Genomic DNA, 23,870 nt, shown 5'->3' on the forward strand with positions numbered 1-23,870 from the left:
GAAATAGCCCTTCCAGCCTTTGGGCAGTGTTAGATCCCTGTGCCACCAGGGCATGGGGAGAAAAATTTGGGGAAACCTACCAATTATGAAAAAAATGGTGAGGGTATTTGAATTGATAAGATGGAAGCCTTCTTAAATACATGCACATTACCCCACCATATGATAGGTACAGTAGGAGCAGCTGCTGTGCAATTCCTATTCTCATTACCAGTGCTGGTTCTATATGCCGGTAGTTTTAAATGTACATGCAAAGTGCCATCTAGTGGATGACAGCAGCATTGCTTTTGCAATTTGAAAATTTTAAATACCTTGATTTTTTGCTACTGTTCCCTGCACAGATAGTCATGCTCTACTATTTTGGTGCTGGTGTTTTTGCCATACAGGGTATTGGTTGTATTGCTGAATGTTGTGCATGTGTGTGCAAGAGCATTACTTTTTTGTAAAGATACCACTGCTGCTCTCTTATGCTGCAGGAGATTGGCCGCATTGCAATTGAAATGAATGGGACACTTGAAGATCAGTTGAACCATCTAAAGCAGTATGAGAAAAGCATCATCAATTACAAACCCAACATTGACAAACTAGAGCAAGAGCACCAGCTCATTCAGGAGGCCCTGATCTTTGACAACAGACACACAAATTACACCATGGAGGTGAGGAACAGTGAAGCAAAGTACACACTCCTTGTGCATGGGTGGATTGAGCATCGTAAGGATTTGCAACACATCTATTGCTGAATTATAATCTGCTTTGCCTTATACCTTTTTTTTGTGATTTTAGCATATTCGTGTGGGCTGGGAGCATCTCCTTACGACCACTGCTAGAACTATCAATGAGATAGACAACCAGATTCTCACCCGAGATGCCAAGGGCATCAGCCAAGAGCAGATGCATGAGTTCAGAGCCTCCTTCAATCACTTCGATAAGGTAATGGACAAAAGTACAGATGTTTGCTATCACCTGCAAAACTTACAGCTTTTGCAGGTGTGGGGGAAGGCAGTCAGAGGGCAGTGAGGATGGTGCAGCCAGAAGGTGAATAAAGGAAGCGTTGTCAGGTTACCAGGTAGCACAGAGGTACATGTAGAAATATGGTTGAAGGTAGTACACTTTTTTTTTTCCTGAAGCATATACTGTCTTGATTAGTGGAAAGTCTCTGGTGGAAATGGTAGTGACAAAATTCATAACAGTCTGGGATAAGTACAGAAGAATCCTAATGGCAAAGAAGTGAAGGTAAAGCCAGAGATCAGCTGGGGCTTGTGGCATTGGAACAGACTTAGAAGGGCCTTGCAGTTCTTAGCTGCCATCCTATTGTAATAGATCAGATATCTGGCATCTGTACAAGATGAAAATAGAGAGCCTGGTTTTATCTTCTCGTCCCCTTTTTGTATAATGCAGTCTCCAATGGTTTTCCTTCTCTTATTCCCTTTTCCATTTACATATGTGCCCCCACCACCTCTACAGGACCACACTGGGGCCTTGGGACCAGAGGAGTTTAAAGCCTGCCTTATCAGTCTGGGATATGATGTGGAGAACGACAGACAGGTACACAATCTTACTGTGGAATATGAACTTGTTACATCATTTCCTGCTCAAACATTCTTTCATTTAACTTTATTTTTTTTAATACTTTTCCTGTTGGAAAAGTATTAAAAAAGTATAAAAAAAAGTATTGCTTCTTTCAATTTATTATTTTTACTCTGTTTTTTTTTGTAGCTCACAATTTGTCTTAAAATGTTTCCTTTATACCAGTCTGGGATTTTTTATTTTCATCATCCTTGTTTTATTTCTCTCTCTCTTCTGATCATACCATTTGCTGCTTCCGCTTCTCCCCTTGGTTGGTCTTTTTATTTCCTTGGAGTAGATGCAAATGTGAATCCGTGACACCAATGACTTCCATGCTGGTATGTCTTCAGGATACTGCTTGGTGTGCTTCCTACTGACTTCTGCCTGGTCTCATTCACAGATCTCTGGTGGAAAATGGAGGGAAATTGAGCACTGTGGTCCTTACACTTGTGGATTTTCTTAGATAATTAAACAGTAAAATGCCACCTCAGTCATGTTCCCTAAATGTGGAGTTTGTCCCCAAAGTCTCATTGCTGTAAAATCTTAGTGAAACTGTGTTCTAAATATCATGTGCTGACCTTGCCTGTGCTTTTATAGATTGCCATTTACCCTTTCAGGTACTAAAACAAGAGGACATTCCATGAAATTAACAACCAGCAGATTCAAAACAAATCATAGTACTTTTTCACTCTGTGCACTCTATCAAGCTGTGAAATCTGTTGCCAGAGGACATGATCAAGGCAACTAGCTTAACAGGGTTTAAATGACTTGGACAAGGTCCTAGAAGAAAACTCTTACAGTGGAGTAGTGGATTGGTTAGAGCAGTGGGCTATCAACCAGAGTCCAGGGTTCAAATCCCGCTGCTGCTCTTTGTGACCCTAGGCAAGTCGCTTTAATCTCCATTGCCTTAGGTACAAACTAGATTATAAACCCTTTTGGGATAGGGAAATACCTACAGTACCTGAACGTAATCCACTTTGAAGCACTGAAAAGCAGAATATAAATAAAAAAAATTAAATTAAAAACAAAATTATAGCACATTAGCAGACAGGTAGACTGAAGAAAGCTACTACTATTCTCAGAGGGCAAGTGGGATGGAAGCCCTCTCACATGGGTGACGACATCAGATGGAGCCTGGCACGGAACTTTGATCTCAAAGATTCTAGAACTTTGAAATGTGCCCTACTGAGCATGTGCAGATGTAGTCATCACCCTGCGCCCCCCTTCGCAGAAACGTGTGGTCGCTGGAGCCATGGTCTGGTATTTCAGCTTTGCGCTCTCCTCAGTTTTTGTAAGTGATTTTTTTTTTTTTCCTAGAGCTGCAGCTGTTTTCTTTCCTTTACCTTATCTCAGCAGCGGTCATCTGACCATTTTTGCTGGGGCCCCTTCGTTGATTACTGTGGTGGCCTTCCCCCAGTGGCAGATTGGTCACTTCTGAACCTCTGTGATCAGTTGATTGTGTCTCAACTGGAGAGTTGACAGGTTTTTCGGGATTGGGAGGCCCCGATTTCTTTGTTTTTCCTGCCCCTTCGAGAAGGGGGGGATTCGACTGGGTTCCCCTTTGGATGCCTGGTTGTCCCTCATTCCTGAACATACTCAGATCAGTCCAGAAAAGTGGGTTGTGTATTCCTACCAGCAGATGGAGTCCGAGAGCAAAAACTTTGGGCACTGCTATATATATAATATAAAAGTGCACCACCTGCAGTCCCTCAGTATTTCTCTGACCCCAGCAGTTGGTAGTTGTGCACCCTGCAGTCATAGTTCTAGTTTAGGGAGATAGGAATTTCTTTTTTTGCTGTTTTTCCTTTCTTCGGCTGCTTCCTGAGGTGGTTTAAGCACCTTTGTGGGCCATCCCTCATCGGAAGCCGGGCGTCCCGGGGGGGGTTGGTTACCCCTGACTTGGTCTTGCCCGCTCTGGTTTTGGTGGTTAGGCCAGGGGCTCCTGGCTATCCGCCTCTGAAGCTGCTCCCTCGACTCCAGGCTTGTGAGCTTAAAGTTTCTTAGTTAAAAAAAAAAATAAATTAATAAATAGTACAGAGCACTCTTGGCTTGCACGGCGTCTGGCCTCCTGCAGCGGGGGGGGGGTGTTGGAGGTCTCTCTTCCCATTTATTTCCTCCACTCCTGGGGCGCTGGCTGGTGAGGGGGGGAGTGTTGATTCGCAGCAGTCACGATCCTTTTACTCCCGTCGCAGGCAGTGCCATTTTTGGCCTGCCGGTGAGAGTTTCCCGCCCCACTGAGGCGTGCGCTTTACTCAGGGCTGGCCTGCCTTCTGTCTCAGAAAGTAAACTTCGGGCCTGCTGCCCACAATTTTCCTAGCGCCGCTGACTACCTCTGTGTTTTTTCGCCGCATGGCAGCGCGATCTTTGAATGGTGCCCCAGACCAAGTCGGCGCCCTGCCATGCCTGTGGGGCGCGTGTTCAGCCGCGGGATGAGGATTCTCTCTGCCCTGACTTTTCCTCGGGCCGGGAGGGCTCGTCAGGAATCACTTCCCCTCCCATGGGGGAGGGGTATGAGGCACGGGCCGATTCGTGGGGAGGGGGATGCCCCCATGGGGGAGGATCCTGCATTGGGGATGGATTATGGGGAACCAGATGCCTTTCCTGGGGCAGCAGAGGAGCCGGTAGATTTTTCTCCTCAGTTTATTCTGCTCATGCACCAAGCCTTCCTGGCTAGGAGGCAGGCGGTGCACAAGGGACCTGGACGGCCGCTGGATCTGTCGGAGCTGCCTCCTAAACTGGGAAAGTCGGTGGAGGCCCAGCAGCCTTGCGTACAACAGCCTCTTCCTGTGGGGAGCTCTCCCAGGGGACCTCAGGGGCTGAACCCGATCTCGGGACCAGTGCTGGGACCTGCACCGGCTCCTGATACTGATCCGGATGGGGATCCAGACACAAACCCGGACTTGGGTGATATCCCACACGATGATCCAGATGGGGACGATCCTCTACTCACAGAGGGTGACGACCCCAGTGTGGTTCGTCTGTTCAAGCACGACGAACTACGGGCTTAAAGTTTCTAAGGAGGAATCGGATAATGAAGGGGAAAATCCGGTGCTCAATGGTATTCGGGGACTGACTACTTCCTTTCCTTTGCCCAAAAAGGTACGCAAGTTGGTAACTCGCGAGTGGGTCGCCCCAGATGCAGGGCTCAAGGTTGGCAGGGCTAGGGCCAAGCTTTACCCTCTATCGTCAGATGTTGTGGATCTCCTCAAGATTCCGAAGGTGGATGCAGCAGTTTCAGCGGTTATAAAAACCACCATTCCAGTGACTGGGGCCGCTGCCCTAAAGGACATGCAGGACCGCAAACTGGAGATCCAGTTGAAGCGGGTATTTGAGATGGCCGCTCTGGGTCTGAGTGGCAGTCTGCGCCAACCTTATGCAAAGAGCTTGCCTTTGCTGGGTACAGGAGGCAGCAACTGGCTCTGGAGCCGCTGGTGGTGGTCCATTGCAGTCTGCTCACTTGGAAGCAGGCATTGCATATGTGACGGACACACTCTATGATCTGGTGCGCATGTAGCATGGTGTCCGTGGTGTCTGCGTGTAGACTCCTTTGGTTGCGGAACTGGGCGGCGGATTTGTCCTCGAAATCCCGACTCTGTAATCTCCCCTTTAAGGGCAAGCTCCTATTTGGGGAAGAACTCTACCAGTTGGTTAAACTACTTGGGGAGTCCAAGGGCAATCATCTGCCAGAGGATAGGCGATCCTCAAAGAAGGTGTTTTCTCCTCAGCCCAGTTATCGGGACATGCGCCGTTTTCGGACTGGCAGATATTCTTCTTCTTCTGGATCTAAGCAGACTCCGGGACGCCAGCAGTCCTTTCGCAGGGGTCATTGCCCCGGATGAGACATGGGATCTCTCGGGTCCGGGGGAGGCAAACCCTCCCAATGAAGCCACGAGCACCCATTCCGTCGTCGAAGCTGTCGGAGGCAGATTATCCACGGAACGGATTTTACACGGAATGGGAAAGGATCACCTCTGAGCTAGGTTTTGGAAGTGATCAGAGACGGCTATGCCTTGGAATTTTCACATCCAGTTCCAGAAGCCTTTGTGAAATCTTGCGTGTCCTCCCGCTGCAAGCGCAAAGCGGTTCAAGACACTTTGCACCGCCTTCTCGAGCTGCAAGCCTTTGTCCCAGTTCCGGAGTCCGAGCAGGGTCGGGGCAGGTACTCGGTGTACTTTGTGGTTCCCAAGAAAGAGGGCACCTTTCGTCCGATCCTCGACCTACAGAAGGTGAATCGGAGTCTCCAGGTCCCGCGGTTTCGAATGGAAACCCTGCAGACGGTTATGGCAGCTGTTTGAAAAGGGGAGTTCCTAGCGTCACTGGACCTCAGGAAGCGTATCTTCACATTCCAATCCGCTGGAACCATCAGCGCTACCTGCTCTTCAAAGTGTTGAGTCAACATTTCCAGTTTTGCGTGCTTCCCTTCGGGCTCGCTACAGCGCCTCGTACATTTACCAAAGTAATGGTCATGGTGGCTGCCTTCCTCCGCCGGGAGGGCATTCTAGTCCACCAGTACCTGGACTACTGGCTAATCCAGGCAAAGTCTCGGGAAGACTGTGAGAGGTCTGTCTCCAGAGTGCAGATCTTGTTGCAGTCACTCGGCTGGATAATAAATGTACAAAAGTCACTTGGAGCCTACCCAACGACTGGTGTATTTGGGAGCGCTGTTCGATACCTTTCAGGGCAAGGTGCTTCTGGCGGCAGACAGAGTGACGAGGTTGCAGGGCCAGATCTGCAACTTACTGCACAGGGAGAACCCCACAGTGTGGCATCATTTACAAGTCCTGGGATCGATGGCCTCCACCTTGGATTTAGTCCTGTGGGCGTTTGCTCACTTATGACCATTGCAGCAAGCTCTGTTGTCACGGTGGAGTCCAGTGTTTGAGCAATTCCACTTGCCCATGCCGTTGCATCCAGACTCAGTCTTTCATGGTGGCTGTCTCTCGACAATCTGGGTCGGGGAGTGGATCTGGACCCTCCAAATTGGGTAGTAGTTTCCACCGACGCCAGTCTCTCCAGTTGGGGGAGCGGTCTGTACAGGCAGAGCCACACAGGGACTTTGGTTACCGGAAGGGTCCTGGTCCATCAATCGGCTCGAGACGAGGGCAGTTCGTCTGGCCCTCCAGGCAGTCCTACCCTTCCTCGAACACAGGATGGGTGCGGGTGTTCTCAGACAATGCGACTACTGTGGCTTACATCAACTGTCAAGGGGGAACCAGAAGTCCCGCAGTGGCGCTAGAAGCGCGCCTTTTGTTCGCCTGGGCAGAGCATCATCTCCAAGGGATTGCGGCTTCACATGTCGCCGGAGTGGAGAATGTTTAAGCGGACTTTCTCAGCAAGCAACTACTCGACCCCGAGGAGTGGGAGCTGTCGGCCGAAGCCTGGAATCTCATTTGCGCCAGGTGGGGCGTCCCGCAGTTGGATCTGATGGCAACGTAGGCGAACACGAAGACGAAACGCTTCTTCAGTCGGCGCCGGGACCAGGGATCAGTTGGCCTCGATGCGCTGGTGTGTCCGAGGTCCACAGGAATTCTTCTGTACGCCTTCCCTCCCTGGCTCCTCATCAGTCGCCTTCTTCGTCGAATTGAGCTCCATCCCGGCAGGGTGGTGCTGGTGGCTCTGGAGTGGCCATGTCGCCCGTGGTTCGCAGATCTGGTTCGCATGGCTCTGGAAGGGCCTCTGCATCTCACTCACATTCTGCGGCTGCTGTGTCAAGGGCCCATATTCGGATCTGGAGGATCGCTTCTCTCTCACGGCCTGGCTTTTGAGAGGAGACGTTTACGTTTAAAGGGATATTCAGAGCAAGTCATTTTTACCTTGCTTCAGGCGCGACGTCAGTCTATGTCCATGGCGTATGTTCGGGTTTGGAAGCTTTTTGACTCTTGGTGTGTTCAGCGCTCCTACGATCTGTTGGCTGTCGATGTTCCCGTGGTGTTGGACTTCTTACAGCAAGGACTGGCTAAGGAGTTAGCCTTCAATTCCCTACGTGTACAGGTAGCGGCCTTGGGGGATCTGCGAGGCAAGTTTCATGGTTCTTCGCTGGTGGTTCACCCGGATATTGCTCGGTTCCTCAAAGGGGTCAAGCATTTGCGTCCTCCAGTGCACTCGGTGTGTCCGAATTGGAATTTAAATTTGGTGGTACTTGTGCTTTGTGGAGCACCTTTTGAACCTCTTCGTCGAGCTTCCATTAAGGATCTGACCTTAAAGACCGTTTTCTTGGTCGCCATTTGTTCGGCGCACCGTATTTCGGAATTACAAGCATTATCGTGTCGCGAACCTTTTTTTCAGGTTTATGATGATCGGGTATCATTGCGCACGGTGCCGTCCTTCGTCCCCAAGGTGGATTCCTCCTTTCATGTTAATCAGACTGTGGAGCTTCCTGGGTTCCCGCAGTGGGCCCGGGAGTCAGCTACTGAAAGGGATCTTCACCTCTTGGATGTTCGCCGCATTTTATTACGCTATCTGGAGGTTTCCAATGACTTCCGTCGTTTGGATCATCTCTTCATTCTGTTTGGTGAACCAAAGAGAGGAGACAAGGCTTTGAAAGCGACCATTTCTCGATGGATTAAAGAAGCTATCTGTTCATCCTATATCGCCTGGGGGCGGCAGGTGCTGGTTGGACTTCGTGCTCATTCCACCAGGGCACAGTCTACCTCCTGGGCAGAATGTTAGTTGCTGTCGCTCCAGGAGACTTGCAGAGCGGCAGTGTGGTCTTCTCTTCACACTTTCACTAAGCATTATCGCTTGGATGTTCATGCTCCTGAGCATTCATCCTTTGAGAGTGTTCTGCGTGCGGATCTTTCGGCTTCCCGCCCAGTGTAGGGTGGCTTGGGTACATCCCACTTTTCTGGACTGATATGGGTATGTTCAGGAAATGAAAATTGGTTCTTACCTGCTAATTTTCGTTCCTGTAATACCACAGATCAGTCCAGAGGCCCACCCCTTACGTCAGAATCCAAAAGACTGCTGTTGCTAAGTTTCCTATTTTGTTCAGAAGCTCCGTTTTGCAGACATGTTTGAAGGAGCAGTTTCATGGGTGTTTACGATTTCTTGTTTTTGGGGGCAAATTGGTTGGGTTTCAACCCCCTTTTTTTGCCTATTCGTTTCTAGTGTGTGCTTGGGTACAGGCCAATACTGAAAGGACTTTTGTATATATAGCACTTTTGTATATATAGCAGTGCCCAAAGTTTTTGCTCTCTGACTCCTTCTGCTGGTAGGGATACACAACCCACTTTTCTGGACTGATCTGTGGTATTACAGGAATGAAAATTAGCAGGTAAAAACCAATTTTCATTTCTCCATTTCCCGGAGAAGGTACCTCACGGCTTCTGACTTGACAGTCGCGCTCGGTTCCTCGTGGGTTCAGAGAGCCAGTCGAGCGGAAGAGCTCTGCTTAAGTCGTCCTAAGGCACAGCAGGTCTATTTCGCGAGGGAGCCTTTCCAGAGTAGGTCCTCTGTGAAGATTAAGGGTTTCTCCTGTCCGGGAGTCAGCTTTGATACCCGCTGAGTTCAGTGGGCGCCTTTTGGTAAGGACCACTATTGCCAGTCATTCTCGGCTGCGGGACCCTACCTCAGTGAGGAGGGTTTTAATCCATTTAATCAAGGAGTATGCCTTTCAACCTATCACTAAATCCATGGCTGAGGGAGTTGGGGGGGTGAGGGATCCCGCAACAGAAGTGCTGTTCTTGGTTGCAGTGGTTTGCAAGCTATACTTCCCCCATTTTAGGGATAACCTTGTCTGTGGACAGGGGAGTCCTGGTTCATGCAACAATTGTTCCATTTACTGGACTGTGTGCTTCCTTGGGGGAACTATATGCTATCATGGCTGAGGTATTAATACCTAAGCCAGGTTCAGGGCATTCTGTTCCGAGATTGCCCTTGCCCTGCCCTGGTATCTTTTAGAGTTTCCAGGCCTGTGAAGAAATCCTGTTTGACAGGGGTTTGCACTTGCAGCACCCTGGCTTCCTGTCTCTTAGTGGAGTTTCTGGATTTCTTCCTTGTAGAATTCGCTCTCAGCTTCAGCTGTTCCAAGCAGGCTGAGGGCTCTGTCTTGGAGGACAACTCCCTACTGGAATCGGCCTTGAGTTATTCGCTTGAGGTTTTTATACAGCCTAACGACTTGTGCTTACCCTGGCAGTCCAGTGATCTGCCTCCTTGTGTCAGGGGGAGGGGGGAAAAGCTAAGGCATTTGTGGTATATCTTAGTGAACACCTGCAGGGATACACCACTTTTTCCCTTTAGTTTTGCCAAGCTCTGGCCAATACGCCTTTAGTTTTTCTCACTTCACTAGGTTACCCAAAGGGTCTTCCTGCTCACCTAAACTATCCTGTAGACAGGATGGATAGCCCTGCCCCTGTCAGGGTGCAGAGTGGGTGAGCTTCAGGCCTAATGTATCTCCCTGCTCAGCGGTTTGGGCTAGTGATCCCATTCAAGGATTTCCTTTCATCCCCTGAAACTCTTAATTCTGTCCTGCTGGTCAGCTATGTCTGGTGCTTTGGTACATAGGGTCTGTCACAGACCCTGCCATTATTGCTGATTTATTATTCCAAGCATTGCTTTGGTATTCTGCCTATTAGCCAAACATGAGCACGTTTCTGCAGAGACGGTCTTTCGGATGTCAGTGGACTGCAGTTTTTCTGGGGCACTCTTGGGCCTCAGTTGGTTTTTCAGTTGTCTTGGATCACCGAAGGAAACTGCGGTCCTCATGAAACCCACTAGCATTGTCTGGGAGTTGGTTTCTCCCATATATTAGCTATATTACAGACTGAGAGATTCTGCCTGGAAGGCAGGGTGATGACTACCGTTGCACATGCTCAGTAGGGCATGTTGAAAGTTCTAGATTCTTTGAGATCAAAGTTCTGTGCTGGGCTCTATCAAATATCACCCGTGTATGAGGACTAACATCCTGCTGTCCTCGGAGAACACCTGTTACAGGTAAGCAACTCTACTAGGAAAGTAGTGAGTAACAAGAATTAGATCTGCTTTATGGGATCTGCCAGGTACTTGTGGCCTGGATTGGCCACTGTCAAACAGGACGCAGGGCTAGATGGACCTTGCTGTGATCCAGCATGGCAATTACGTTACAATGTCATATTGGGTAGAGAGATGTGTAAGTAGTCCTCACTTGTAATATGCTGGGTAGAATTGCATGGGATTTGAGCCACTCAACCATTTGGATGTAGCTGCATCTGGCTATCAGGTACTGCACTTTTGAGATGCAAGTCCCTGCATTATTTCTTGGCTAATCAAACAACTTATTTGTGTGTGTGTGTGAACATTTATTCATTAATATGTAAAATTTTATTGGTGTTGAAGTATGTGCATGATCGGGTGTGGGGGAAGGGATAATCGTAGTTTTACTGTTCTGACTTAGTCAGAAGACCACCTAGCATGCAGTTGCTGATTCCCACAGGCTCTCTGACCTTAGTTCTGGCAGTGTGTGGAAACATTGCAGAGACTAGCTTGGGACTATGCAATTGTGTTGTTGAGCAATTGACATTGGTTGAGCACTTCCCAGCAGCACAGTAAAGGATCTGCATTAAGTTACTGATAAGCAAAGTTCTTGGGGGAAGGGCATTTGATTTCTGCCATTTAAATTGAAAGGTAAAGATTTTCATCGGCATTTGTGGGTCATGTTTTTACTCGCTATGCTGCATAATTGGGAACTGGAGGTGGAGAGGGTAAATGTACAGGGAAGTTTGATACTATCATTTCCTGGTCTCTTACCCTGTGGGCAAGCAACTTTTCCAAGACTATAGAAGTGCAGTAGCCCTGCTCTGGGAGCTGGCTAACATTGAATGTCTCCTTCATGGCAGGGTGATGCAGAATTCCATCGGATTATGGGCATTGTGGACCCCAACAACACAGGAATTGTAACCTTCCAGGCCTTCATCGACTTCATGTCACGGGAGACGACAGACACAGACACTGCTGACCAAGTCATTTCTTCCTTCAAAGTTCTTGCTGGAGACAAGGTGAGAGCAAATGCCACACACTTAGAAGTTCTGCAGAGGGCTGGTGAAAGGTCAGGCTAGTTGGCTCCATGTAGGAGTGATGAAGAGCCATATCAACGTTTATAAATTCCCTGTGCACACCCGTACGCTTCATTAGGGTTAGGGGAGTTTGTTCAGTATTCGTATGATTCTCTGGCCAAAGTATAAACTGATACAGAGCCATGTAAAGAGCTTGGAACAGCTTTTCTCTTCAGTTGGGCAGTGCTTCACTCCCGGTAAATTTGAGCCATACGTTTCCCAAACTCCTGCATTGGGAACTCTGTTGCCCAAGACTTGAGACCAGTGCCGGAGTTTAGGCAGCTGCACGTGCTGAATAGAAGATCAGAGCTGTTCTGGGAACTTGCTGTGACGGCCTGCAAGATAAGAGGCAGGGAGGGGCGCTCAACTCAAGCCAGCTGAAGGTGGGAGGTGACCTAAGGTGAGAGATGCTTGGTGGACAGGGTGGGAGAAATTGGGGAGAGAAAGGAATAGGGTTGCAAACTGATTCCAGATTCACTCAGCAGGGTTGATCTAGTCCAGATTTATCCCATTGCATGCAAGGACTTGTAGTTCTGATTTCCCTATTGTAGTCGGCTTTTCTGATGGAATGCAATAGAACTACAAATCCCTGCATGCACTGGAGTAGATCAACCCTGTTGAGTCAATCTGAAGCCAGGTGACAACCCTAGAAGGAAATAGCTAGCTGTAAAGAATCTGTGACGGACCTTAGAACGGGGACCCAGTGTTGAAGAATGACACCTCCCCTCTTTCCCATGCTGTTCAGTTTTTAGGGAAGAGGGAACTCCTGCTGGCTGCTAAATTTGTGGGATTTTTTTTGGGCTGGATTGTAGATCCAAGGAAAACTTTCTCAAGAGCTGTTCTAAGAAATGCATGTATATTTTAAGGACTGTTGCAGCGCATTTTGTGAATGTTGAAATAGAAGTCATGGATGCGCTGCAGTGTCTGTCCTCAGTAGGTTACAGGTGCCCTTCTGTGTACAATGTGATTGTGACCCTTTGCTCACCGCTGATAAACGCACCAATTCTATTTCTGTCTTCTGTCCTCAGAATTACATCACAGCAGCTGAGCTGCGCCGAGAGTTGCCCCCAGACCAAGCTGAATATTGCATTGCGCGCATGGCACCATACCAGGGTCCTGATGCTGTGCCGGGTGCCCTGGACTACATGTCCTTTTCCACAGCACTGTATGGCGAGAGCGACCTGTGAAAGCACCACAGACACCTGACCTTCAGTTACTCAGAAGTTTAAAGAAAAAAAAAAATCCTTCTGTATATTTATGCAGAGCTCCTCTATCCACCAAATAAAAGAAACGGACGTCCTAATGTGTGCTTGGGAATATGTGGTGCATGTCCCAGCTCTTGCTGTGTCACTGCATGGGCTGCACCGTGGAAATGTATAAAAGGGAATGAAAAGAGAAAAACAAAAACCCTAGACTGCTGATCCCCACTCGTGATGGAGGAGCCCTGAGGCACTCAGCTCACTCATACCTGAGAGCAGTATAGGGGAACCACTTTTTTTTTTCTTTAAATCTGAAAATGATTGGTGCTATGCACGCTGGAGAAGGGATTACTTGATTGGATTGGGGGGGGGGGAGTGGGAGGGGCTTGCTTTCCCCTGGGATCTCATTGGCTTCACTGGAGTGTTTGCATGGGAAATGAGCGCTGAGTGCCTTGGACCTAGTCACGTGGTCAGCATTCGGGCTTTAAATGGCTGAGTGAATCTCAGCTCTTTGCAGACTGAATCTTGGCTGGAAAGTATCTATGCAATGGGGCTTTCATTTTTACTGTGCAGAATGAGTAGTCTCTGTTCCTCTTCTTCCTACAGCAATGATCTAGGGTGGGGGAGGAGAGAAGGTGGAAGAGGTGTCTATAGGTCCTTTTTGATATTTTAGTCTAGCCTGTTTTGTTTTTTTTTTGTTTTTTTTTATGGGCCCTTCTTCCGTTGCCTTTTTTATTTTTCTGGGTTGAAGAACCGTAGCAAACTAAAGTTCAAATCCTGGCATCGGACTTTTTGGAAAGGGATGTGTTTAAAATGTTTGCCTTGATTATAGACCCAGGTGCATTTTCACCGCAACCTCTCCTGCCCTGAATTTTGGCAGTCATGTGTCTCTTTGGGTATGAAGCCATCTTTATTAACCCTTCCTCTCCCACCCTGCAGAGAAATGGAAGACTGCATTACCTGTGGCGTAGGGCACCCCTGACTTTCGCCAGCAGTGAACAGATGTGACTTTTCAGCTTCCTCTCTTAATGAACTGGAGATGAATTTTAGAACTCAATAGTAAATGAGCAATAAGTGGGGTAAAATGAAATGGCTGCTCATCAGTAATGCGGTTAATCCTGCTTGCATTGTACATACAGTTAAGAGTTTGATTTTGGTTGCCCTCTAGAAAGGTTTGCTTTTTTTCCCCCCTAGAGGGCAACTGTAAATATCAAGGGAAACATTTTGAAGCATTTTTATAACTTCTCCACCGTAAAGTAAAAATCGTGTATAAGGAAAGGAAATGCTCTCCCCCACACTAATCACCAGTATAGCCCATCAGGATTCAAACCAGAAAGTACAGAAGCTTTCCTAACCTGTTATCTCCTGCCTCAGGGAATGGGGTGGAGAGGGTTGGGTGTATTCATCTTGAGGTCTCCTGTGCTGCTGAGACAGAGCTCTGGCTCCTTTGCCTTCAGGTGCCGTTTCTCTTCTGAAATGCGGGGGGGGGGGTGGGGGAACATGGGGCTTAGGTGTCATTGTAGTCTCTTGCTACAGGCTTCTCGGGGGAAGCAAGGAGGCTATGTGCACCTGTTTGCAGGTAAAAAGAAGGCCTGGTTGTGACTCTCCTACCCTGAGGGGAGTGGGAGGACACTTCCTGTTCTCCTTGGGGATAGGTTGATACAAAACAGCAGCTGAGTGACAAACTGCAGAGCAGAAAGCCTTGATTGAGCTGTGTATGAGTAGAGGTCCTGTTACCTAAGCTGAAGGCTACCCCTAGGCTGCAGCCTGATCTTCCAGCACCTCCCATAAGGCTTCATCCTTATGGCAAATCTGCTTATTTTCTTGGAACAGGTTTTTCTGAGGACCAAAAAAAAAAAATCTTTAAGAGGCTTATTTACTTAACTTAGGGATTTATTATATAAATATATATTCATCTAGCAAACCTATATTTTCAGTTTTTCTTGACTTGTAATTAAAATATTGCTGATTATTGTAACAAGAGAAACTGTACCAACATTCCAAGCCTTGGCATATTTTTTGTTCTTGTATTTTTTTTTTTCTGGAGAAGTGTAGTCTCACAAAAGCATTTTATTGATTGTGAATTGAGGGCATAAACCAGAGGGTGGGCATGGGGAGGAAGGACCACTGCCTTTCCAGGTGGGGATCCTACTTGCTCAGATTCTAAAGACTTGCCTCTTCTGACAGCATAATAAAATGTGGAATATTTTTAAGAATTGTTTATTTAATTCTCTGCTGCAAACAATAACTTGGTGGTTTATTAATTTCTCAATAAAATATCTGCTTTTCTAGCCAGTCCAAATATTTTGAGAAACCTGCTGCTGTTGGTGGTTGTATTTTGACACTGCCCTTCAGTACCTCTAGGTTTTCCTGCAGACTGAAGCAGGGCCTCCCTTAAGCCTTTTAGGTCCAGTTCCTGACTGACCAAGGATGTGACTTTTTTTTTTTTTTATGAACTAGGCAGTATATCCAGAGGCCACCCCCCACCCACGACTTATACGTCTTGATGAGGACTAGCTAAATTTACCCGAGTTCCCAACTCCTTCATTCACAAATAGGTTAAAGCTGACTCCAGAAGCCTAAAAACTTTAAGGTTCTTTTAAAAGCTGCTGTGCCGAAGGCACTTGTCACACTAGGATTTCCCTATTTTTGAAAGGTATTATCGTTATTTTCCAGCTTGCCCATAAGCACAATATTACCCTTAACCAGTGACTCGCATGAAGCTTTTGAGGAAGAGTTTTTTTGTCCACACCATCTCTTACTACCCCTTTTGCAGCTGGTGCCATATTCTTCAAATTGGTCTTCTGCATCATGGAGTTCAATCTTGGCAATTAGAAGGTCCTATAATATAGAAAAAGCTTTTAGTGCCATATGATAACTCCCAAGCTTGCAATTCAGAAACTTTTTTTTTCCCTTCCAGCATCAAAATCCTCCTGCTGGGCTTAGAAGCTTAAAATAAAATTCTCCAGCAGTTGTGCTACCTTTTCCTTCCAATGCTGCAAGGTGCTGACAGAGACCTCCCAGAAGGATAGATTCCTACCAGCAATCAATAAACTTGGGCTTAAAATGCTGAGCCTAGCCTAGCTGATTATATCTGATCTTAAAAGTGGCCAAACTGCTGCATAAAGCATTGGCAAAAATCAGAAAGATGCTTGGCTGCAAGGTGACAGGAATAAGTAGAAAAAAGGTGACATTGGCCCTATATGTGTCTCTGAGACCTCATTTGGTATATTGTGTACAATTCTGGAGATTGCACCTCCAAAAGAGGATATAAAGTGTTTGGGGTCAGTGGTTTTCAGTCTAAAGCACATGGGGACGGAGACTCCATGTGCTTTAGACTTGCAGCATTGGAAGGGAAAGGTAGCACAACTGCTGGAGAATTGTATTTTAAGCTTCTAAGCCCAGCAGGAGGATTTTGATGCTGGAAGGAAAAAAAAAGTTTCTGAATTGCAAGCTTGGGAGTTATCATATGCCACTGAAAGCTTTTTCTATATTATAGGCCCTTCTAATTGCCAAGATTGAACTCCATGATGCAGAAGACCAATTTGAAGAATATGGCGCAGAGCTTCCCAAACCTTCAGCCTTGTGTTTTGGGAGGCTTAGAAGACCAACTGCTTCATGCATGTGGAAGAAAGTTCTTTCTCCAACAATTTCATATTTAATAATTGTGTGCCATCCTGCTCTTATCCATTCCTGCTTTTGCTCATCCCCTTAATTCCTTTATCGTTTTTATGCCTGGTGTTTTCTCAAAACATGCCAATAGGTGTTCCGTTCCTTAAACAGCCTGCCATGACATAACCAGACCTGCCAGTTGTTGCCCTGGTTCTCCCCTTCCCTTTCCTAAAGGACTGGCAAAGCTCTCGGCAGCAGTTCAGAGCAGGACCTAGTTAAGCAATACAAGTGTGATAGGAACTGGACACCCCTCTAATGAAGATAGTGAGTCAGGCAATGGCTGGGCTTAGTGCTTTATATAGAAACTAATAAAACAAACATTTGGGGAGCCTCTCTAAACTACAGTGACAGTAAGTTTGACATTGCCCAGTGCTAAACAGCAATTATAGAAGGTTGAAAGTACCAGTTCCCATACAGATTCCTAGGGCACTGCATTATTTACCATCCTCCATGGAGAGAACAGACAAGTTAGTCTTACTCTATTTCCTGTCTCTTAACCAGTTCAGTCCACAGCAGTGGTGTAGCTACAAGTGGACCATTGCCCATGAACTTAAAGCTCAAGTTCGTGCAATTGGGTCTGCCTGACAGCAGAAAAGACCACCTCAGGGGCAACCAAAGAAGGAGCGGGCAAAGGCAGACCCTATCCTCCGGTGGCTGAAGGAAGGGGCTGGCGGAACGTGAACTTAGACAATCCTGTGTGTGAGTGAGTGATGGCTTTGCAGACAGCATATTAGCCTGGTGGTGTTTGGTTTTGAAATTCACATCAGTTGTGAAGCAGGAAACCCAAACAAAAGTGGAAAAGATTAATATTTTAATGTATTAAAAGAAGAGCTTGTATGTGTTGGGGGGAGGGGCTGCACCTGACAGGGCTTTTTGCAGACAGCACAATGCACCTCCTATTCAGTGTGCCCCCTGGTGGCCACAGACAGACGATTGTGACCAACACAAGCCTTTTATATGATAAGGAACGCACTGTGTTTGTGTAGTTAGTGTTAGGACACTTCTGGTTGTGCTACATGAAGAGTTTAAGGTATCTTTTTCAAAAAGTAAAAATCTTTTTTCTAATTTTATAACTTGCTTTGCTCTTATTTGAAGTATGTATTTAAATTTCTTATTGTAAACTATCAACATCAATAAGAAAAGTAACAAGTATAAATAAAACAGTAATCCAATTTAATATAACCTTGTTGAAACAAAAACACAAGGCCAATTTCAACTGATGGAAATTCAATTTCTCACTTATAAACCATATTTTCCATGTTCAGTGTAGTAAACACAACAACCATTAGGCTACAGTACAAAAGTAGTTAGATGGGAGCAGATCATTCATTAAAAGGTGCTAAAAGAGCCAAGTCTCCACAAAGCATCTGAAAGTACAGTACTCCTTTGTACTTTTATGGGAAGGGTGAACCACAAACATGGAATTGCCCCATCACTCTCCTCCCAGAGAGGGATGGCACACAAAAATTATTCCCTGGCTGATCTTAAGTTCTAGTGGGAACATAAAAAGCCAGACAGTCTCTCGAGTATATTGAGTCAACATCAAAGGTTTAAAAGCTAAAGAGAGAAGCTGAAATTGGGGCCGATATATAGCATGCTAACATTAGTGCAGGCATTTACTCCTGTTTCAGTGCTCATTTTTTCTGTAGTAAGTATTTAACAGGGGCTTTAAAAAAAAAAAAAAAAAAGTTAACCAGCAGTAAAAACTAGCGTGGGTGCATGCAAATCCCATGTAAAAGGAGACATGACCTGTTCCCTAATTATGCAGGGAGATGCATTAAAGGGCAGACAGTTTAAAGCACATTTTCTTAATGCTGAAATCTTAACTCCTGGGTCAGAGGAGGAGTAGAACTTAACTCACATTTCTGGTGACCATAATTAGACTATTTTTGTGCCCAGTGTGGTAGTGTCTAGCTGCTTTTACCAGACTGGACACAGCAATAGAATAACTTTGGCCACCAGAAATATGAGTTTACTCCACCTCGGACCCAGGAGTTTAATTTCCAGTGTAAGCTCTCAGGGTGGGCACCTACAGCTGAATTGGCAACATAGGCACATGCCTTGGGTGCCAAATTCTGAAGATGCCCAAAAACTGGTATTCCAAACATTTTCCAGGGAGAGAAGGAGAGAGTCCTTTCTCCTAAGCCCTCTGCCTATGGGCGCAATCGTTTTAAAGGTGGCACTGTGCAACCTGACTGTGGCGTACTGTTTTTTAACTGTAGATTCCCATTCCAGGGAGTTTACACTTGATTCAGCTACCAGTAAGTGCTCACTCCAGAGAGCAAATTGCATCCAAGGAAAGCTGTCTGGGGAGGGCACCTAGAGCTGAACAGGACAGCAAAGTCAGATACACAACGCCAAAGTGCACACTGTTTCAGCTGAAAGTGTCTGCCCTGGAGAGCTTATGCTTTGACATTTCTTGCCATGCCTTGCATGTGAGATTGCTACTGTGCGTCCCTACTCATGGGAACATTTTCTTATTCAAAGCCATTTTTACAATCAATGGTGTGCCCTTTGCTTGTTCTCCACAGTTCTGCCTATTGGAGGTATGGGACAAATGGTGTATACTTAAATGTAAAGCTTTTGTTACTCAATGTTTGCATGCATCTTGCTTTGACTTGCATATTATTGGAAGACCTGTTCACAGATTATTGGCACAATGTGCTGAGTGAAATTACATTGGAACAAATAATATTTGTTATTTATTTTATTTATGTACCGACATTTGATCTCAAACCGGCTTACATTCAGGTACTGTAGGTATTTTTCTATCCCCAGAGGGCTTACAATCTAAGTTTGTACCTGAGGCAATGGAGGGTAAAGTAACTTGCCCAAGGTCACAAGGAGCAACAGCAGGACTCAAACCCTGGTCTCCTGGTTCATAGTCCACTGCTCTAACCACTAGGCTATTCCTCCTCCCCTCACTGCCTCACAGTGAGGCAGTAAAAACTGCTTTTCTGTGCACCCTCTGACTTAATATCATGGTGATATAAAGTCAGAGGCCCCAAAAGTAAAAAAAATATTAAAAATTAAAAAAAAATAAAATTAAAAATCGGCCTGGCTGTCAGCAGGCTCGAGAACAGATGCTGGTAAAATTGAGCGTCGGCTGTCAAACCCACTGACAGCCGCCGCTCCTGTCAAAAAGGAGGCACTAGGGCTGCACTAGTGTCCCTAGCGCCTCTTTTTACCGCAGGCCCTCATTTGCAAGCGGGCAGATACTAAATCACGCGCACAGGAGAATGGCCTTTGCGCACGTCGGAAGAGCAGGCGCTCGCCGGCTCTCCCACACTTTTTTCTGTATCTGCCCGATAGCGGGGAAGCAATCGGTGCATGTACCAGAGTTGCTAAACTCAATCTATCAAAAGATGAGCTCAATTTACATGTTCACTTTTGCTGCAAACAGACTCAAAAAGTGATGCAATCTGATCTTTCAGTCTCAAAACATGCTTAAAAATAAAAACCTCCCACACTGCATATTTAGGTCTCTAATAGGAGGGTAACTATTCCATCCAAATATGCATTCTTTTAAATTCACTAACCGACCTACCTTAAAAACGTTTGGGGGGGGAATGGGAGTTTGTAGTAAGCAACAACTTCCTGTAATGCCCACGTCTCCATTGGTTTTAAATGCTTGGATAAAAGAACCTGGTTTTTGTTGTTGTTTTTACTTATTTTGACTTATTATTGTGCTTCATCCACAGAGCTCTAAATGAGGAGCAACACTGTAATTTGTTGCTTTACTGAGCCCTAGTTCATGAGTAGATAAAGCTGTCCTTCTGCACAGATGTGACACTTCATCAAACAATTTAATAATCCTCTGTGGCTTCGTATAAATATTACAGTGGGGAGAGAATGGAAGCTGGGCCTACCCCACACGTAAGGCCTCAAGGTTCTGGAAAAGAGCCTTATAAAGCATTACACTTTCCACTAGGAGTGTGGTGGCGGAAGACAAAAAACAACCTTTTGTATCATGTCCTTTATGTTTTGGTTTGATGACTTGTCATGTTTCATTTTAGCATGTTATATTTGTGTGACACAGGTTCTTTGACACATGTACTTTGTGTTCTGTGAATAGTGTGGGGTTTGTTTGTTTTTTTAGATTTCCTTTGTTTCAAACACTGAATGAGAACATAAATATTGAAGTTTTTATGGTTTTAAAATGAGAGCACATCCCTGCTTTCCACTCTCTAAAAATGAGAGGCACCTAGCAGTAGAACCATCCATGCCCATGTCTTTAACAAAATATTGTGGTGCTGTAAACCGTGTCAAAAGTGAAGACAGACATGGGAAACAGTTTAACTATTTCCATGAATCTTGTCAAAGCTGTTTCTGTATTTAACCATGTCTAAACCCTGATTGGGTATGGCACTAGCCAAGTGAGCCTCTCTACTAAAGAGGTGACCTGCCAAGCTTCCTCACTTTCAATAATCTTAGTGAAAAATGGAGAGCAGTGTAGTCATTTTCAAAGTTCTTATGCTCTTGGATATCTTTTTTAAATTGAGGATTAATTATAACTCCTTTTAACAGTCCTGCCATGATCCTTTCGAAGGTAGTATTAGACTTAAGATCCAATCTAACAAATCCCTTCTCCTTAAATGTATTTGATTCTTTTTTATACCGACATTCATGACAGGTCCTATCACATCGGTTTACATCGAGCATTAGAAGATAAGAAAATTACATTTAACAGGGAGTAATAACTTGGCTGGAGACATGGGAGAGAACCCTGGTGAGAGCAGCCTGGAGCTGAACCACCTTGCACGGGGAGGTGCCAAGTAACTGTACCAGGGTAAAAAGAGAGCGAATTAAACCAGAACAACTTCTATCTAATGTTACTCATGCTATGGTATCAAGGGGTGAGGGAGAAGGGACGCTGGGAGGGAAGGAGTAACCACAAGGGTAACATAGGCGCAGTTGAGTCAGTGAAAACCTACAGTTTTTTAAGGAAACGCTTGTTTAAATGACTCAGCGAGGAGCAATATGGATCTAGCAGGCATGGTTTTGATATCATCTCTTTGAGCAGCCTTTGAAAAATCTCGTAGTTAATCTGCATAAAGGAATTTAATAACCCACTATTTTTTTTTTTTTTGCAGAAAATTTAAAAAAAAAAAAAAAGGTTCTTTACAAAATGTTGGTAGTTACAGTTCCCCCCTCCTCTCTCCCTTGTTCAGGGCTGGGGGCCAGTTCTAGAGTTGTTAAGCAACAATGGGATGATATAAACCTCCCCTGCACCAGCTGGAAACCAGAAACTCTATTATGTGGCAGGGCCAAAGGTCTTTTAAGCAGTAAGAGATAAAAAGCCACAAGCCCATCCTAGATTTACTCATCTCTTCTCTCTTCATAATTATAAAACATAAAACAAATCCCTTTCTTGCTCTTTTTGAATTATGTTTATTAGTGAAGGTGCTGAAGAAAAAATGTGCCCATAGATTACCTGTATCTGTAAGAACAGAGACAATAATAGAAGAATGTTTAAGGCTTTGCAAGCTGTACTTCCATGTGAAGACGGACGAACGCACGCCTGCCCGTAGTGACATCACGTACGCGTGTTCATGTGCTTTTGCTGGCTTGAGCGCCTGTCAATTTGGGTGCTCAAGCCCGCGAAGCATATGAACGTACGCCGTGACGTCATGCGCTTCGCTGGCTAGAGCATTATGTCGTGCATGATGTCACTGCGTACATCACGCATGCCCATTCATGTGCTTTCGCTGGCTTCAGCGCCCGTGCACTACGGGTGTGCGTTCGTCCGTCTTCGCCGGCGGGGGCCGCTGGAAGCCGCTTTCGCCGCTGGCTGCCCCCGGGAGGCAGGGGAGCCATGGCACCTCCGGAGGAGGGCAGAGAGGGCTGAAAGAAAGAAAAAGTAAGTTAACTTTGGTTACACTTATTCACAATACTTCACATGTCGAGTCGTTTCGGGAGGAGGGGTTTTTAGGTTTTCTTTTGGTTAAAGTTGGGATCCACTTCCTGATACCTGTCATTTCAAATATCATTTGAAATGACAGGTACCAGCGCACCCAGGCTACTCTATAGGCGTTGTGTAAAGCGCCTATACAGTAAAATGGATTGCGCTTCAGGGACGCGCGTTGGACGCGACTTGCATTTGCAAGCAATTTAAATAGAGTATCGAGCGGTATGGGATCCGAACTGTGCGTGCGGCAAACGAGGGTGCGCCCGGAACTGCCGCACTCTTTCTAACGCGTCCTTACTGTATCGGCCTGTATGGAAGGAGAAGGAAAAGCAAAGGGTCCTATGCGAGAGAGATTCTAATGTCTGGCAGGCATCCAGCTGAAGGGGAGCTCATGCACCTAGGCTCTTGAAAAGTTTGGGTGGATGAGAAGGTAATTTTTTTTTTTTGTTTACCACAACGATTTGCAAGTAAAGAAAAGTTAAACAGAAGCAGAGAGCTTCGAGTGAGTTGCTATGGGGTATAGAAGGCTTTTCGGGTTTCCAGCTCTGTCCCTGGGTACCTATTGCTGGTGTAGCTGCAGGGCGGGAGGGAGTTTTAATAAATAACTTCCCCCCCCCCCCCTTTCAGTGCCTGACAGCTTCAGCTGCCTGGATCCTGGAGGGTGCAGATTCCAAAAGAGCGAGCATGTGCAGGCCTGTAAGAGCAGGCGAAGGAGGAAGGCTGGAGAGGTGAGGCTGGGCCATAAAGCATGCGGGGGGGGGGGGGGGGGGCTGGCTGCCCCCTGCTCCCTGCCTAGCCAGCCCCCCCCCCCCCCCCCCCCCCGCATGCCAGCCATGCCCTTGTCAGGGAGAGGGGACCTCGGCTTTGGAGCAGGGGTGCCCAAGCCTGCTCTATTAGCCCTCAGGCTAGTTGGCTTTGGGGGATTTCCACAATGAACGTGCATTGCATACAATGGAAAGCCACCGCGACTGTGACTCAGTTGCACTGTCCGTATTCCTCCTCAGAGACTAAAATCTGCGTTTTGAATATTTTGCACATGATTGAGGTTCTTTCTAGGAACTCCTGCTCTCGTTTTTTTTTTTCAGTCTCTTTCCAGTTCCCCTCCTTAATTTCTTGCAAATCTTGCTCCCTGCTTGTCTGTGTTTTGGCTTTTAGGGAACAGTCCCCCACCCCTGTACCACCTTCAGTCCCTGCACGCAAGGCGTTTAGCACGTGCGTCTGGATTTTTATTTTTTATTTTTGGTTAAATCACTTCTTCGTCTCACTTTTCCAGATGTTTTGGATCTGCCTCCGCTTCATAATTCCGAACTGCTCGGCCGTTTTTTGTTTTCCCATTTCCGAGCTGCCTGCCCTAACCCTGCCGTCGGGAAGCTTTTGCCCTGTGCTTACAAGCGCCACCGGTTTTCAAGGTGGGCAAAGCGCAGGGAAGCCTCGGAAGCCCGGTGCAGGGGCCGCCAGCAGTGCCTGAAGGCTGTGAAGTTACAGGCTGGGGCAGGGTGA

At 46.4% G+C, this 23,870-nt stretch overlaps 1 protein-coding gene across 2 annotated transcripts in view; it reads left to right on the plus strand.

The window, feature by feature from the left end:
* Positions 1-15,081, plus strand: part of ACTN4 (actinin alpha 4) — an 86,296-nt gene extending 71,215 nt beyond the window's left edge. For both annotated transcript variants that reach the window (XM_029571336.1, XM_029571335.1), the window contains exons 17-21: positions 474-653; positions 781-927; positions 1,462-1,542; positions 11,376-11,534; positions 12,620-15,081. In XM_029571336.1, the coding sequence (XP_029427196.1) occupies positions 474-653; positions 781-927; positions 1,462-1,542; positions 11,376-11,534; positions 12,620-12,778 (726 nt within the window). In that variant the 3' untranslated portion in view covers positions 12,779-15,081. The remainder of the gene's footprint in view (positions 1-473; positions 654-780; positions 928-1,461; positions 1,543-11,375; positions 11,535-12,619) is intronic.
* The last annotated feature ends 8,789 nt before the right edge of the window (positions 15,082-23,870 follow it).

This window comes from Rhinatrema bivittatum, chromosome 11 (assembly GCF_901001135.1).
Source record: "Rhinatrema bivittatum chromosome 11, aRhiBiv1.1, whole genome shotgun sequence".
In the NCBI taxonomy this organism is placed as follows: domain Eukaryota; kingdom Metazoa; phylum Chordata; class Amphibia; order Gymnophiona; family Rhinatrematidae; genus Rhinatrema; species Rhinatrema bivittatum.